The 13,912-nt window shown below is 39.5% G+C and overlaps 1 protein-coding gene across 2 annotated transcripts; it reads right to left on the bottom strand.

Moving 5' to 3' along the window:
* Positions 1-6,882: 6,882 nt before the first annotated feature.
* LOC120453664 (sodium-coupled monocarboxylate transporter 1) lies at positions 6,883-9,720 on the bottom strand. 2 transcript variants are annotated; one of them, XM_039638474.2, is made up of 10 exons: positions 9,571-9,720; positions 9,091-9,200; positions 8,901-9,035; positions 8,679-8,838; positions 8,557-8,622; positions 8,449-8,500; positions 8,324-8,391; positions 7,853-8,266; positions 7,111-7,802; positions 6,883-7,051 (listed from the first exon to the last, which is right to left on the bottom strand). In XM_039638474.2, the coding sequence occupies exons 2-10, from the start codon at positions 9,183-9,185 to the stop codon at positions 6,976-6,978; spliced, it is 1,758 nt and encodes a 585-aa protein (XP_039494408.1). In that variant the 5' UTR covers positions 9,186-9,200; positions 9,571-9,720; the 3' UTR covers positions 6,883-6,975. The 2 variants fall into 2 exon arrangements, with proteins under 2 accessions (XP_039494408.1, XP_039494407.1); XM_039638473.2 differs by having other exon boundaries at positions 9,524-9,713.
* Positions 9,721-13,912: the final 4,192 nt, after the last annotated feature.

Consider the following 13,912-nt stretch of genomic DNA (forward strand, 5'->3'; position numbering starts at 1 on the left):
CTGCTGCTCCTGTTGCTGCTCCACAAAAGGGGCGGTGGGTGGATTTGGGGCGTGGCTGCGGGAGGGATGCGGATATGGATGTGGATGTGGCAAAAACAAAAGGACTGCCAGGAGTCGAGTGAGCTGTTTTTGTCTCTGGGTTCGTTGCTCGGCTTTTAAGTGCAGGAACGAGCAATGTCCTGGTTTATCCACACACTTTGGGAAAAACGCTAGCCAAAACGCAGGTGAATTATGATTCTGAATTTCTTATAAGCGACCACTGCAATTATAATGTTTTTTTTAATCGGCTCTATACTAATAAATGTACTCTCTGATTTCCCATTCAATGCATATGTATAATAAAATGTTTATTACACGATCCCTATTAAATTGTTCACGTATGATATATACAGGCTTTGCAAAATAAAATAAAAAGCAAAATAAAGTTAATGATTTTATAACATTTTACATTTAACAACTCATATAAAGCCCACACGACATTAACTACAAGTGAAACAACTGTAATCAACGAAGGGTATATTTTAATTGATTTTGTTGTAAAGAGAACTGCCGCATGTATATTTGAAATTTTTAATTACATACTTCCTTAATTTTCTAATTTTTCGACCAGTGCCAGCTCCAACTTCCCATCTCGAGCACTCGAGTTTTGTTTGCCTGTGATGAATGACGCTGCATTCGGCCGAGTTTTTGTGTGCGCCACTGACAACCAACAAGACATGAACATTAGCACCCGACATGAGGTGACCTTAATGGTTTTATGCAAGACGAAAGGATTATTTTGTTGTGTCTGCCACGGACAGGGGACACTTTTGGATGCCATTGTTATAGCCTCTGACACTGAATGCTCATTAATTTGTGCTCCTGCTTTACTTTTTTTTAGGCGGCGACAACACGGCAGGGCAAATCAAATCAAAGCAGGAGCTGCACATTATTCAAAGGACATTTTGAGGCCACCAACAAATGCCGATCATTTAAATGAGTCATTGTCATTTTAAAGTCGCCCCTCGGACACACACATCTGTCGTCGATTTATGTGCAGCACTTTGCACAAGACATTTAACACCTGCCCCAACTGCCACCCACTGGAGTTATCTCAGCTCGGCGCAAATCAGATTTTTCAAGAGCACCTGTGCTGTAAAGTTGGCTTGTTTTGAAGGGCAAGTACTACGAGTGAAAAATCTATGCTTCTACCAAATAATACATTTGCTAGTCGATATTTAAGGAAATGCAAAGAGAATTATAACCATAGAGAGAGTTTATTGTTCTCTGTTTAATTTACTTATTAAATCAAAATTTATTACAAGGCTTTACTTCTACATACTTTCTTTACCCTTTTTAATTACATGTTTATTTGTATTTCAATTACATTCCATATATATTTATGTAGTGAAAAAAAGCAAATCCCATTTTTTTGCATACAAAAATTAGAATCACTAGCTATTTACAATTGGGTTGGCTACTTTTGTGCAGCACCGATCAGGATTCAAAGCAGCAGGAGCTGGAGCAACTAAACGCACATCAAAATAATTTATGATGCACATCAGCCGAGTGGAGCTTCGTGTTGCAGCGAGTGGAAAACACCTTGCACACGCAACGTGTGGCAGTGGCAGTGGCAGTGGCCAGGTTGGCAGTGGGTCGTTCTGGCTACAACTTCGATGTCCATTTTGTGGCCATAATGCCCGGCCATAAGTTTTGCACAGCAAAAACATAAACAAGCTAAATCAAGTCAAATGCGCTAATAAATCTTACAGAGCGTCCGAGCCATCGTCGTCGTTCTCGTCATCGGAGTTGCTGTCGTCATGCAAATGTCGGTTATCTGGAATCTGTACACTCTAAACATGAAACGGGGAATGGTACCGTATTTGTGTTCTTCGATTTATTTAAATAATATTATGTTGAAATATAAAATCTTTTATTAAATTTCATTTTTAATATGCTTTTCAATAATCTTTTAATTACATTTTGCCTATTTTATTTGTAATTTTAATCAAAATTCTCATGAGTTATTAAAATAACAATGGGCTACGACATCAGTGACAATTGCTTTTGAACTTCACTTTTGTAAACATTTTCAAACTTTTTTACGTGTACAGCACCCTGCGTTTGCAATCTCATTTGTATTTTTACACCCTGCGTATACTTGATATTAAAAGCCTTAACAATTTAAGTTGATTTACGCTGCAGAGCAAAAAACAAAGTTAATTGTGTTTGGGGACGAGTGACCTTCTAATTGCTGAGTAGTTCGCTCTCTAATTGAAATGTGCACGCATAATTAATTTCGCCCAGCAAGAAATTTAATTGTGCTTCCGCAGAATCCCCAGAATCAATTTGAATGCCAGTGTCAGCGTTGGTAAAGTTATCATTTCATTGGGGTGGCGGGAATGGGAGACCGAGGATTATTATTATTGTTGGCACAGCGGCTATTCAAGCAGCTCGTTTCCAAAGGCAAAAACAATCTCGACGGTCAGCGGACGTTGAAGGAAAATGACTGGAACGGGCAAGAATCTGCAAAGGGAAACAGCTTAAGTCATTTCGACAGCGAGTTGTGTAATCCTTTGCCAAGAAATCGGATCTGGTTTCCATGTGTTTGTGCCCCAAAGTGCTGCCAGATTAACAGTTAGAGCTTAAATGGTAAGCCGAGAATTGCAAAATGTTATTTATTGCAACCATTTTAAAAGTGTATAAAGTTCATATTTCGAATACAAAAAAATATTTATATGTATTTATAAAGATACATTTCTTTATTTATTCTTGGAACTGTGTATTTTGTCAGCCTTTTTAAGTCCTTAAAATGTATAAATGCAAATGTAAGTGTAAATGCAATGCAAATGTAATTTCATGAACCTTTTCTTCGCAAATTCAGGTTAAGTCAATGTTGAAGAAGAATATTGGAAAAATTCTTGGGTAAATTGGTTTGTTTGCTTTCCGTCCCTTTTGAATGAAATGCTTGCGCTTTTTTAGTTGTTTATTTTTTTTCACATAAATGCAGTTCACACATGCCAGAGTCAAAGAGAGAAAGAGAAGTATCTGAAAGATACACGCTTGGCAACCAAAGTTACGCTCGCAACCAGTTGATTTGCTTTTTGAAATTCTCGCACGTTTGACGGCAGCCGCGACTCCTATAAATTCATCATTTTATTTAAAATTTCACATTCGCTGACAATTTCATGGCCTACGAAATGTGGGCTCGATTCTTTTGTTCTTTCACTCTCTCTTCGTACACAGCGAAAAATATGTTTAAAATGCATGATGTATAAACAAAGAAGGTCTTTAAACAAAGAAGGTTACGTGTTGGAGTTAAAGGAGGTTCAGCCGTGGATTGTAAATTTTTAAATTTAAATAAAAGTATAGGAAAAAATACCTAATATTTGAACAATAAATGTCTTGTTTAATGCTTAATTCTCTGCGTATTTTTTCTGGAACATTGTATTTTTCTAAAGTTGCTAATAATCCCATTATTACTGGGCATTGTTTAATGCGCTCGCCAGGCATGGAAATATTTGCACAGTTGACGGGTATGCAATATCTGGCTATCTCTTTCGGCTGCGTTCGCCCCTCTCTTTCGCGCCAGGAAGAAACCTTGGCAGTTCATTCTGATGCCGCACCGCGTGATAAGTGGGTCAGTAAAACGCGCGCCGGCACAAAATAATAAAAATAATAAAAAAAAACGCACACAATATGAAATAAAATAAGAAAAAACTGAAACTGAAATAATAAAAAAGTGTCACACCTGCTTCTCGGGGGGCGTGGCAGTGGAGGTGGGGTGGGTGCTTTACATAAATGTTATAAATATAATAAAAATGTTATTTACACGCTTTTGAAAAGAGAAAGTCCAGAACGGGGCACGCGCACATACGAGGCATGCATTCATTTACTTTCGCATTTGGTTTTTATTCCGCTTTGTTTCGTTTTTGATTTTATTTCGCCAGTTCACCCCTTTTCTTTTTCTGGCTTGCTTAATTTCGAGCAATTTATATGTGAGAATTTTTCGGGGTAGATGTTTGTACATGGGCAATAACACAGCTTTTATGGCCAATTTATGGATGGTTTTTTCCTTTTTTTGTGCCGGTTTGTCGAACGTGCGTTAAATTTGGCAACTTGACATTTGGGTGTTCTTTTTCGCGGGAAAGTTCGGCATAGTTGGGATCGCATCTTGATAAAGCTGTTTAGATATGCCTGCTTTACAGTTAGGAGCCGCAGATCGGTCAAATACTTTGTTTTCTTTTCTCACGCCTAGTTTTTAAGATTAAGCTGTGAAGGAATACATAAAAAAACGGTTATATAAATAAAATAAACTATTTCCGAATTAGAGTTTTAAATAGTAGACTACAGTAACACTCTTATTAATATTTACAAGAAAACCTTATTTATAAGTAAATAAATATACCAAACATTTTTTTCATCTTGATGAATAGATTACAAAGACAAGAATATTTTGCTTACTAACTGATTACTATATTTATCCATTTTTACTGTCCGAAAAGTGCTAAGCAAACTAAGTTAGAGTAGAGAAATTAACCAAGAGCGTGCGAATTTAGAAAAGATTTTGTTCTGCGGTTAATGAACCCTGGATTTGTGCGACTTTTTTCCATTCGCTGCGGAATGTAAACAGTCTTCATTGGAACGGAAATGCTTGCACATTTGCATAAAGAAAATTGACAAATCTGCAAGCTTTATTTATTAGAGTATTGTTAATGCAAACAACAGACAGTTATTGTTGACATAAATGCAAAATGCCAATATTGCGAGCTTCCTATTTATTTTATGCTGTTGACCTAGTTATTGGAGAACAGCACATGGATATGGAATTATTTTACAACAAATAACAATGCTCTTCTTCGGGTTGTGGAGCTTATATTTAACCAAAGCTGATTTAGCTTTGAGTTAGCTAAACAGGACTAAAAATGCTTCGAGGCTAACTAGCAGACTCCAAACTGAGCAGAGGAAGATGAGTATATGTTTCGATGGTCAAGTCTTATTAAGCAGTTATCTATCTTGTAATTGTAATTGTAATTGAAGCAGACACACCCAGCGTCGTTGACATCGCTTTCGTTTTCATTTTCAATTCCGATTCCCAAGGTCGATCCCGACCTACATCCTGCTACAAATAACTCGATGTCGACCAGCTCCCGCGGATTGCCGTGGATTGTGGATAGTTGATAGTGGAGTGCTATAAATGAATGGGCAAAAAACTGTTGCACATTTAATGAAGGCGCCCCGCCGCTTCGCACTCCTTGACATCCGTAATTTATGCTCATCTACAGACCGCACATAAGCGGCACATAAGCTGCGGACACTTGTCCACGCGATTGACAACATGACATTTTGAATGCGAAACGCCACTAGTCGGCGGACAGGAGTTCCCGGACAAACGGACACACGGACAACGGGCAACGGACAGTGGAGATGGGCCAACGGACAGGAGCAGTTCGCTTCTGGCACTGGGCAGGGGTAAAATATGACAGCGGGAGCAACAAAAACTAGCATCGATTAAAAAACAACCGCTACGTGAGCTGCATTTCAATTGGCAAATCAAGATTTGCAATGTGCCGGGCCAAAGAGCCCACTCAGTTCGCTGATTTTTGCAAGTTCTTTTCAGACCTTAGAAGCGTGTTTGAGCCGCTGGCACGCGTTCCATGACCATCTGCCGACGCCAAATGAAATGCACTGAAACTTATATAGAGTGAGCGTAATATAAAAAAAAAATGTAAGGCAAGAAGGTTTTGATATAGCCCAAAAATCCATTCTGAAGACTAGTAGGAAACTAAGTTTTCTAGCAAATTATTTTGGCTTTCATATAATGGTTCTATTTAATTATTCAATCTGATTTTCTTATAATGGGACCATTAATTTGTTTAACTGAACATCTATTCAGTTTTTTTTTATTATTTTATTTTAAATTTTTATTGTTTTTTCGTCCCGTGCAGATTGATAAATTTAGACGAGAAGCGTCCAACCGTTTGGGCCTAAAGTCCCGATCAATTCACACACGGTTTTAGGAAAATGAAGCTATCAATTTTGTGGTGTGAACAGCCGCAGATTTTCACCAGTGCTTCAGTGGTGCGATGACGAAGCGGACTCTCTGACATTTAGCCACTGCCAGTTGCCAAGGCTCTCAATTAGCTTACAGGCGAAATCACTTAAGTTCTCATTGCCTGTTGGGCATAAATTCTGGGCAGAATATGAGTGGATGGCATGGCTAATTCGTGTTGTTGGTCTTATGGCCTGCTCAGCATGCAAATCTCGTTTCCAAAGAAGTGGGGCAAAAACCAAGTTACAAATGTTTCTTTTAGTCTTTTCACATGCTCCTTTTTGGGGTATATTTGTATGTGAAATGGCTGTGCGATTTTAAATATTTTTCACATTAAAAATGTAAATACTCTTGTAAACTTAAATTCATAGGTAAAATTAGCCTTAAGATTGAATTCTCATAGTTTTTAGTTAGTACAGAAAGGGGTATTTAGTATTCTCAACTCTCTTACAGGCTTCTCTCTTTTTGGCATTTATTCAAATTAGCCTTTAAAACAAGCAAAAGCAGAGCATTACGTTCACACAGACAAGCCTTTTTATACAATTGTATTTTATATATTTAACTGCTAAGGTTTCACTGCTCGTTCGATGTGCAGATGCGGCCTAATTGGAATGCAGCAGACGTCGGCGAAAAGGGGAGCGGAACGCCAAAGATACTTAAGTTATTATTGATATTATAAAGAACATTGTCATGGCGGATTGGTCAGTGAATTGGTTGATTCAGATGTTGGACTTCACTGCCCGACTTGTGTGAAGAATTCAGGCGGCTGAAGGCTTAAACTCGAAATGCGTAATTAAATGTGCGCTTAACGTTTTAATGGGTTTCATCAAGAATTTTAAACAAAGCTGATATATATTCGTTGATAATAAAATTTAAATGTAAGCATTTAATTTCGTGCCACATAAATATGTATCTTTGCCACATTCAACTTAAAAAACTTAACTTTATTTATTTAAACGGATTAGCTCTTCAGTCCTCTCATTTGAATTGCGACCTCTGAAGCATTCTCTTGGAAGAAATCTAAAACAAGTTTTCCGTTTAATTCAATTTTCTGAAGTTTAAAAAATGTATATACTGACCTATGGATCACTGGGGATATTAGATCTGCATGAAGCGTCTTGATATCAGTGGGCTTAGTTAACAGGGATACTATTGCTCCCACCACCACAGCTGTGACGATTCCAATGGGACCGACCAAATGGTAAGAGAGACGGTATAATGGAAACACTTGCTCCTCATCCACCCATGTCTCTTCGGGCTGAGTCACATTTCCCACACATCCGTTCACGGAAACGGGAAGCTTTTGAGACCTCAGTTGACCCGATGCTGCGGCGATCTGCGATCCAAATGAAACCCATCCTGCCAGTAGGACACTAGATATTGTACCCACCGCTGCGCCTATGCTATTCGCCCATGGGAACAGCATGCCTAACGTGAATATTCCAAAAAAAGTGCCTGCCGTAATCGAGGATATCGAATGGCAGACACTCAAAATGCCTCTCATGTGCTGTAGTAGGAATACTAGAAGAAATGCAACGATTCCCTGGAAAATAATGCAGGTTTTAATCAGAATCGTGGCCTCCTTCTCGCTGGGCTGCATCTTGAAGAATCCGCGAACTACGTCTTCAAGGAAGACCAGCGCATGAGTGTTGAAGCACGTGGAAAGTGTACTTAGACCAGCTCCGAATATTCCAGCTATAAACAAACCAGGCATTCCGGGAATATGCCCCACATTTTGAACCACATACAAGGGCAGCAGTTGATCGTCATTCTGAACACAAAGTTTTTGTCAGTGTGGGATGTTTAAGAATATCTACCCACCGAAATCATTCCAGCACTCTGAGGATCGCAGTCCTTGTATTTCGAAAACAGTACCAATCCCATAAAGCAACAAAGGGCGACGAAGATACACACTCCAATGGTGAAGAGGAATGAAGCCTGTCGAGATTTCTTCAGTGAAGGCAGTGACATATATCGCTGTACCATGTGCTGACCAACGGCATTAACAGAGGTCCAGTACGAGAAGCCGCTGGTGAGAATGCTCCAGAGTGTATAGCGAACATAGGGCGACGGATTCAAATTGGCCAACATCAATCGTCCTCCCTGTTCCGCATCGGAGAAAATAGCTCCCAGGCCATCGGAGTAGTATATGGATAGAACGGCAACCGCAACCATGGAGAGAAACATAACAGCCACCTGCCAAACATCCGTGTGGACCACAGCCTTAAGACCACCCTGTAATGGAAATCATTTAGGTGTCTTCCAAGTCATAGGAAATGCTTACCAGCTTACCATAAATGTGTAGGTAACGCAAGCAATTATGATGACCACTCCAATCAGGTGGGTATTAATGCCAGTAACTGGAGATTAGATCACATATTTATGAATTCGCAAAGTTCCTTACGGACACATTTTACCCTGATTTAACGATAAGGCCGGAACATACACAGCGAATGGCAAGTAAGTGAGCTGCAATTTTGAATAATTTATTAAGTTAGTAAAGCATAAAATTACTATTGACTTACTCCACTGAAAAAATAAATGAAAGATGCTGCGCTCCTTATGCTCGAGTTAAATCGCATTCCCAAGTACTACAGTGTAAGAAAAGGTGAGTATTATTTTACAGTATTAGGTACATATATCCAACCTCGTATGCAGATCCAATTTGCAGAGCCGAGTACACGGGCAAGTAGACGTAGGATAAGGCAAATCCTTGAAGAATGATGCCTACGATAATGAAGGAATACTGGGTGCCATAGTAGTAAATCTCAGAGGGAGTTCCAATGATGGTAACACCCGATACGAAGCTGCATTAAAATAATGTATATTATTATTTGAATAGTTAATTATCCTCATACCAAAAGCTTACCTGCCTATAAGACTTATGGATACTGGGATCACATTCATACTTCGCGAACCAATAAGATACTCGTCTATCTTCTCAGATCCGAAATTCGTCTTTCGAGTGTCTTCTGAAGTGCTTTTAATGGTTTTTTGTTTTTTTCTTGAAATGAAAGAATTTTAGAGGAATGATCCAGATGAAATAAAAACACACTCACTTGATGCCACCGAAATATAATCCCGTTCCCGTGGATAACAGCGTCATGCCCAGCAGCACGATGTAGTCCACTGTGCGGAATCTGTAGTTGTCCATGATCTTGCTCTCCTTCTGCAATGTGGTTTTGACAATATAAATAATATCACTTAAATTAATAAGTATCAAATTAAAGGAAATGCTTCCTTTTGAGATTAAAGATTGAGCACTTCAGTTAAATAAGAGGTCCAAAATCACAGTCCGATTCGTCTTAAGAGAGAAAATACACTAAACCGAAGCTTCTATTTGTTTAACATCCACGCTCCACGGAAACACAATAGTGATGCGCATATGATTAAGAAGGAAATATATCCAAATCGAATTTGTGAATTTATGGCGCCCCGTGGCAAAAACAAGTTTCGGAGTAGCATATAAAAAATAGGTTGTCATGAAATTACCTATTTGGTGGTTTCATGACATAAGATAAATAAAAGATTTAACACACATTTAGTAATAAGTGAAACTTTGTTGAGAACACTTTCAAGATGAGCCAAGCATCATAATTAGGTAAACATAATTTAATTTAATATTAATTACTATTAATTTACACTTAAACGCAAGCAAGTGTTTCGTTTCTATTGGCTTTCGATACTGACTTCGGTTTTCAGAAGAGAAGCAAAACAGAGGGAATGCAAAGATTTGGAGATTGGGTTGCATGGAAGGTGCCGTTGGTTTAACATACGATTATGGAAATTACAGCGATGATCACCTAACTAGGTGCTTTATTTTGTAAATATACATTAATACAATGATTGTCAACTGAGGGTATTTAAAATGTGTAAAATTTGGTTTTGGTGTTGAAATTTTGATAGGAAAATAAATAAAATTGAATAAATTATTATTTTCCATTAAAGGCAGGTATCATATATGGGGTTTTTAAATTTAATACATCTATATTAGTGTTTTTGTGTCTAAATGTGTGCCATGTTCAGTTGGCAAGTTTCAGGTTCCAGTTTAGTCAACCCAAAACCAGATCGCGAACCCGACCTATGGAATTAATTACGTACTGCTGTTTGGTCGCCAGCTTAGACAAAGTGACGCCGACAACAAAGTCGCCTGTCGCCCAAAACGCCCATCGCCCATCGTCCTTTGTCCTCCTGCATCCTGCGCCCTCCTTCAATGGCACATCCTGCATTTGTTCTGTAGCCTGGTGTCGCCTTCGATGCTCGCTAATCCATTACCAGCGTCATTAATCTAATGAGCTGCTGCTGCTCGGCGCTCCTCGACGTTGTTAGTTGTTAGTTGTTAGCTGGTGCTCGGTGCTCGGCAATTGGCAATTGTTGTTGCCACTGGCGGCATGTGTCGAGTTGCCTGTGCCTCTGCATTTGGCCATCGATTTGCGCGCCCCAGTTTACTTACACATGTCAACATCATGGCCGCCGTCCATCACCTGATCCCCCAATGTGTTAATGCATGGATATGCGATTGTGGCTGCCCCTTGACCCCCGACCCCTCACACCTAACCCCTAACCCCGTCCCGAAAGTCCTTGTTCCTCATCCTGAATCACTACCGTATATCCTTGTCTTTCTCAGCACTGTTGCTCGTTTGTTTGCTCGTGGCAATTAACTTGTGTTAAACTGTTATCAGCTTGTCATTCAATTGCGGACTGCGGATTGCGAACTCGACGCATGGAGCTTAGGGCATTACCTATCTCTAGTTGCTGTTTCCCTTTCATCAATACAAGGAGCCGGATAATTAGAACAAAAATCTACAAGGAAACCACTAAATTATAGGAAATATTGCACCTTCTGTGATTTTCGCTTCTCTAATACTATTATTTCAGCTTTGGCACCCTATATATTTATTTTAACTCTATTTTATAAAAAGGTTACACACGGCATGGCCTTTGATGAGCATTTAAATAAATATACTAATTAGTGTTGGCCAAAATAACACAATGAATAAATTATAAAAACAATCTTTGAGTACACTCAACTGAAAGTGAATATATTTTGGCGCTTCTGTGCTGAAAATAAATTGCATTCCCTGTTTCGACAAACATGCTAATGTTGATTGCGTAAATTCCTTGCACTCATGCACCAGCCAAATTCGACACTCGACAAATTCGACCGCCCTTCCTGCCAAAAGTTTCGCATGCCTCGGCAAAATATTTTGTCGCCAGGAGCATTTCTTTAATTTAGTTGTAACTCTAAATATCTCTGGCTTGTATTTACACGTATATTTATGTATGTGTGTTCTTTGCCAGTTGGTGGCGTTTACCCAGTCTCATGCGTTCTGTACATTGGTCTTAGGTGTTGACTGAGCTCTGGGTTTGACTATCTTCGTTGTTGCCAAAAGTTTTCGGGCAAAAGAAACTTCTACTCGGTCAGCAAAACAAAGGCGCAAATTACAATTGAAATTTTTGCCCATTTTGTTGCAAGAAATATAAACATGCAGTCCGAGCATCTACAGCAAAATTCCAGCATGTATCAAAAATCGTTTATAAAAGGTTAAATTTATTAGGATTGTAAGCTCTGCCTTGACGAACGTGTTTTCGCTTTTATATAGTTTATTTATTTATTCCTTTGGAGATGGACGCAATTGGAAACGGAAAGAAATGATGTATTTAAATTCCCCAAATCTATAATTAAAGTTTATATCTACCAATATTTTGTAACGCATTTAAAGACTTTGGATTGCGTATTTTTTGCATTAATTTAGCACTTTAAATGGTAGGTACATAAATATGCATATACAGATAACCAGATACACTTTTTTGCGATTGTGGTGTTGCTGCCAAGCATTTCCGCAATGGTCCAACGCAAAATTGGAGCATATCCGGTGTGCTTACAAAAGACAAAACAATTACAACAACAAAGAGCGTAAGGAAACAAAAAACCCAAAATATAAATAAAACAGGGAAAAACAGAATGGCAGTCCCAAAAACGAAGACGGGAACAATGGAACGTTCTCAGCTACATATTTCTTGGCCAACTTTGTTGCAGCTGCATTTCGCTAAAGTTTCCAGAACTCAAGTCTCGATTTCTTTGATGAAGCAAAAACAAGGCGAAACCACAGCCACCACAGCATCAGAGTTGAATCCGTGTTCAGCGTTTCAGCACCAACCGAAATCATCCAAACACCCAAACAACCAGACAAAAAACCGCCCAACCACCCAAAAGTATTCCCATTTGCCTCCAAACCCAGTGAAAAACAAAAAACAATTACAGCAACTAATAAAGAAACATTTAAAAAGCAAAAGTTTATGCCAGGACCAGTACGGCGCTAAGATCCTTTGCTTAAGAACTCGGACCCTGGTCCGTCAGCAGTTCTCCTCAGCGCTACATGAATAAGCAATTAAAAAGTTGTTATTAAAATGATTATGTGAAATCGTAATGAGAGTATAGTGTTCTGTACAGACAAGTGCCGCCCTGCAGGGCATTGTTAAATGTTCCGTGGGATCCTGCACCCTTCAATCAGTTTTTACTCCATTGACCAAGGAGTTCAAGGTTGTAATGTAGATGAAACCACTTTTTACTTTCCAGAAAATCATGTTTTTTCTAGTTCAATGTGTGTAAATAGTTAAATATTCCCCATTTCCACCGCCAACATTTAAACTTCTGCGTAAATTAAAATGTATTCTTTAAAGGATTAAAAAAATAAATTAATTATATGTTATTATGTGTAAAAGTGTGACAACGTAATGGGTGTTCTGCGGTCACGTTCCCAAACTTCTCACTCGCCCATGTTGCGTATACGTAATTTGAGAGAGTTTATCGCCCAGGGGTCGAATTGTCGGAACTCTGGCTAATTGCTCGTAATTGTTTGCACTGCGATAGAGTTCACTGTACTGTCGGGCATCGCAATTGATATGCTCAAAAGGATGTCAATGCCAGGACAGGTCGCCACTATCAACCACGCTGTTTGCTGTTTGGGGTTTGCTGTCCACTGTGGTCGGTGCAACACAACCTTGTGCCACTTTTCCCCTTAAAAAGCCAACATCTAACGACTAGAATGCCACAGCCACCGACAAACTGACTTTCCTGTCTCACTGCATATCAGATGCAGATGCAGATGCGGATGGCGATGGCGATGAGATGCCCACTTGCGGGTTTCTGGCATTTTGTTTATTTTAATTAGTGGAAAAAATATGGCGCAGGGCACGCAATGAAGTGCTCCACTTGGCCAACTCGCTTCAATGCGTTCCCCACTGCCGCAGGTCGACGCAACAATGCAGCTTTGTTGGGCAGCAGCACAGGAAAGCTGCACTGCGAGAAACGGAACCCGAATTAGGTTTCAAATTTAAGAAATTACCTATAAATTCCAATTTTGTAAAGCGCCTATTAATTCTGGAATAAGTAATAGTAATTAGTAAGTGAAACATGTAAATAAGTAAATATAATGGTTTTAACACGTCATTTTCTTGAGTGTGTGTCAGCCAGGCATGAAAGATGGCAGATGCGTTAGCGCTTGTGGTCCATTCGTTCCTGTCTGCTGATGGCGATGGCGATGGTGAATGCCATCCTAGATGCCCCACTCCCCCGGACGGAGTCAACCCATTTGCCATGCCCCTCCCCCCTGGGCGCCCAAGAGCACATTGCCGTAATGAGCACACCGCAATTTGTGTCGTGTGCTGCGGGCCGTTTGCCATTCATTTGGTAAAAATAACAATTAAATGTTTTCGCAGTGGCCTTTGCCCGGGAACTGGAACTGGACTCGGAGATCTTATGTCCCGTGGTTTGGGCCAACAATTCACTTTTGTTTTTGGCCTTGTTACCGCTCGACTGCGGCCACTGCTATGAAAATAATTGCTGTGCAAATATTCTCCTAAATTACAACATTGTGT

This window comes from Drosophila santomea, chromosome 3R, assembly GCF_016746245.2.
Source record: "Drosophila santomea strain STO CAGO 1482 chromosome 3R, Prin_Dsan_1.1, whole genome shotgun sequence".
In the NCBI taxonomy this organism is placed as follows: domain Eukaryota; kingdom Metazoa; phylum Arthropoda; class Insecta; order Diptera; family Drosophilidae; genus Drosophila; species Drosophila santomea.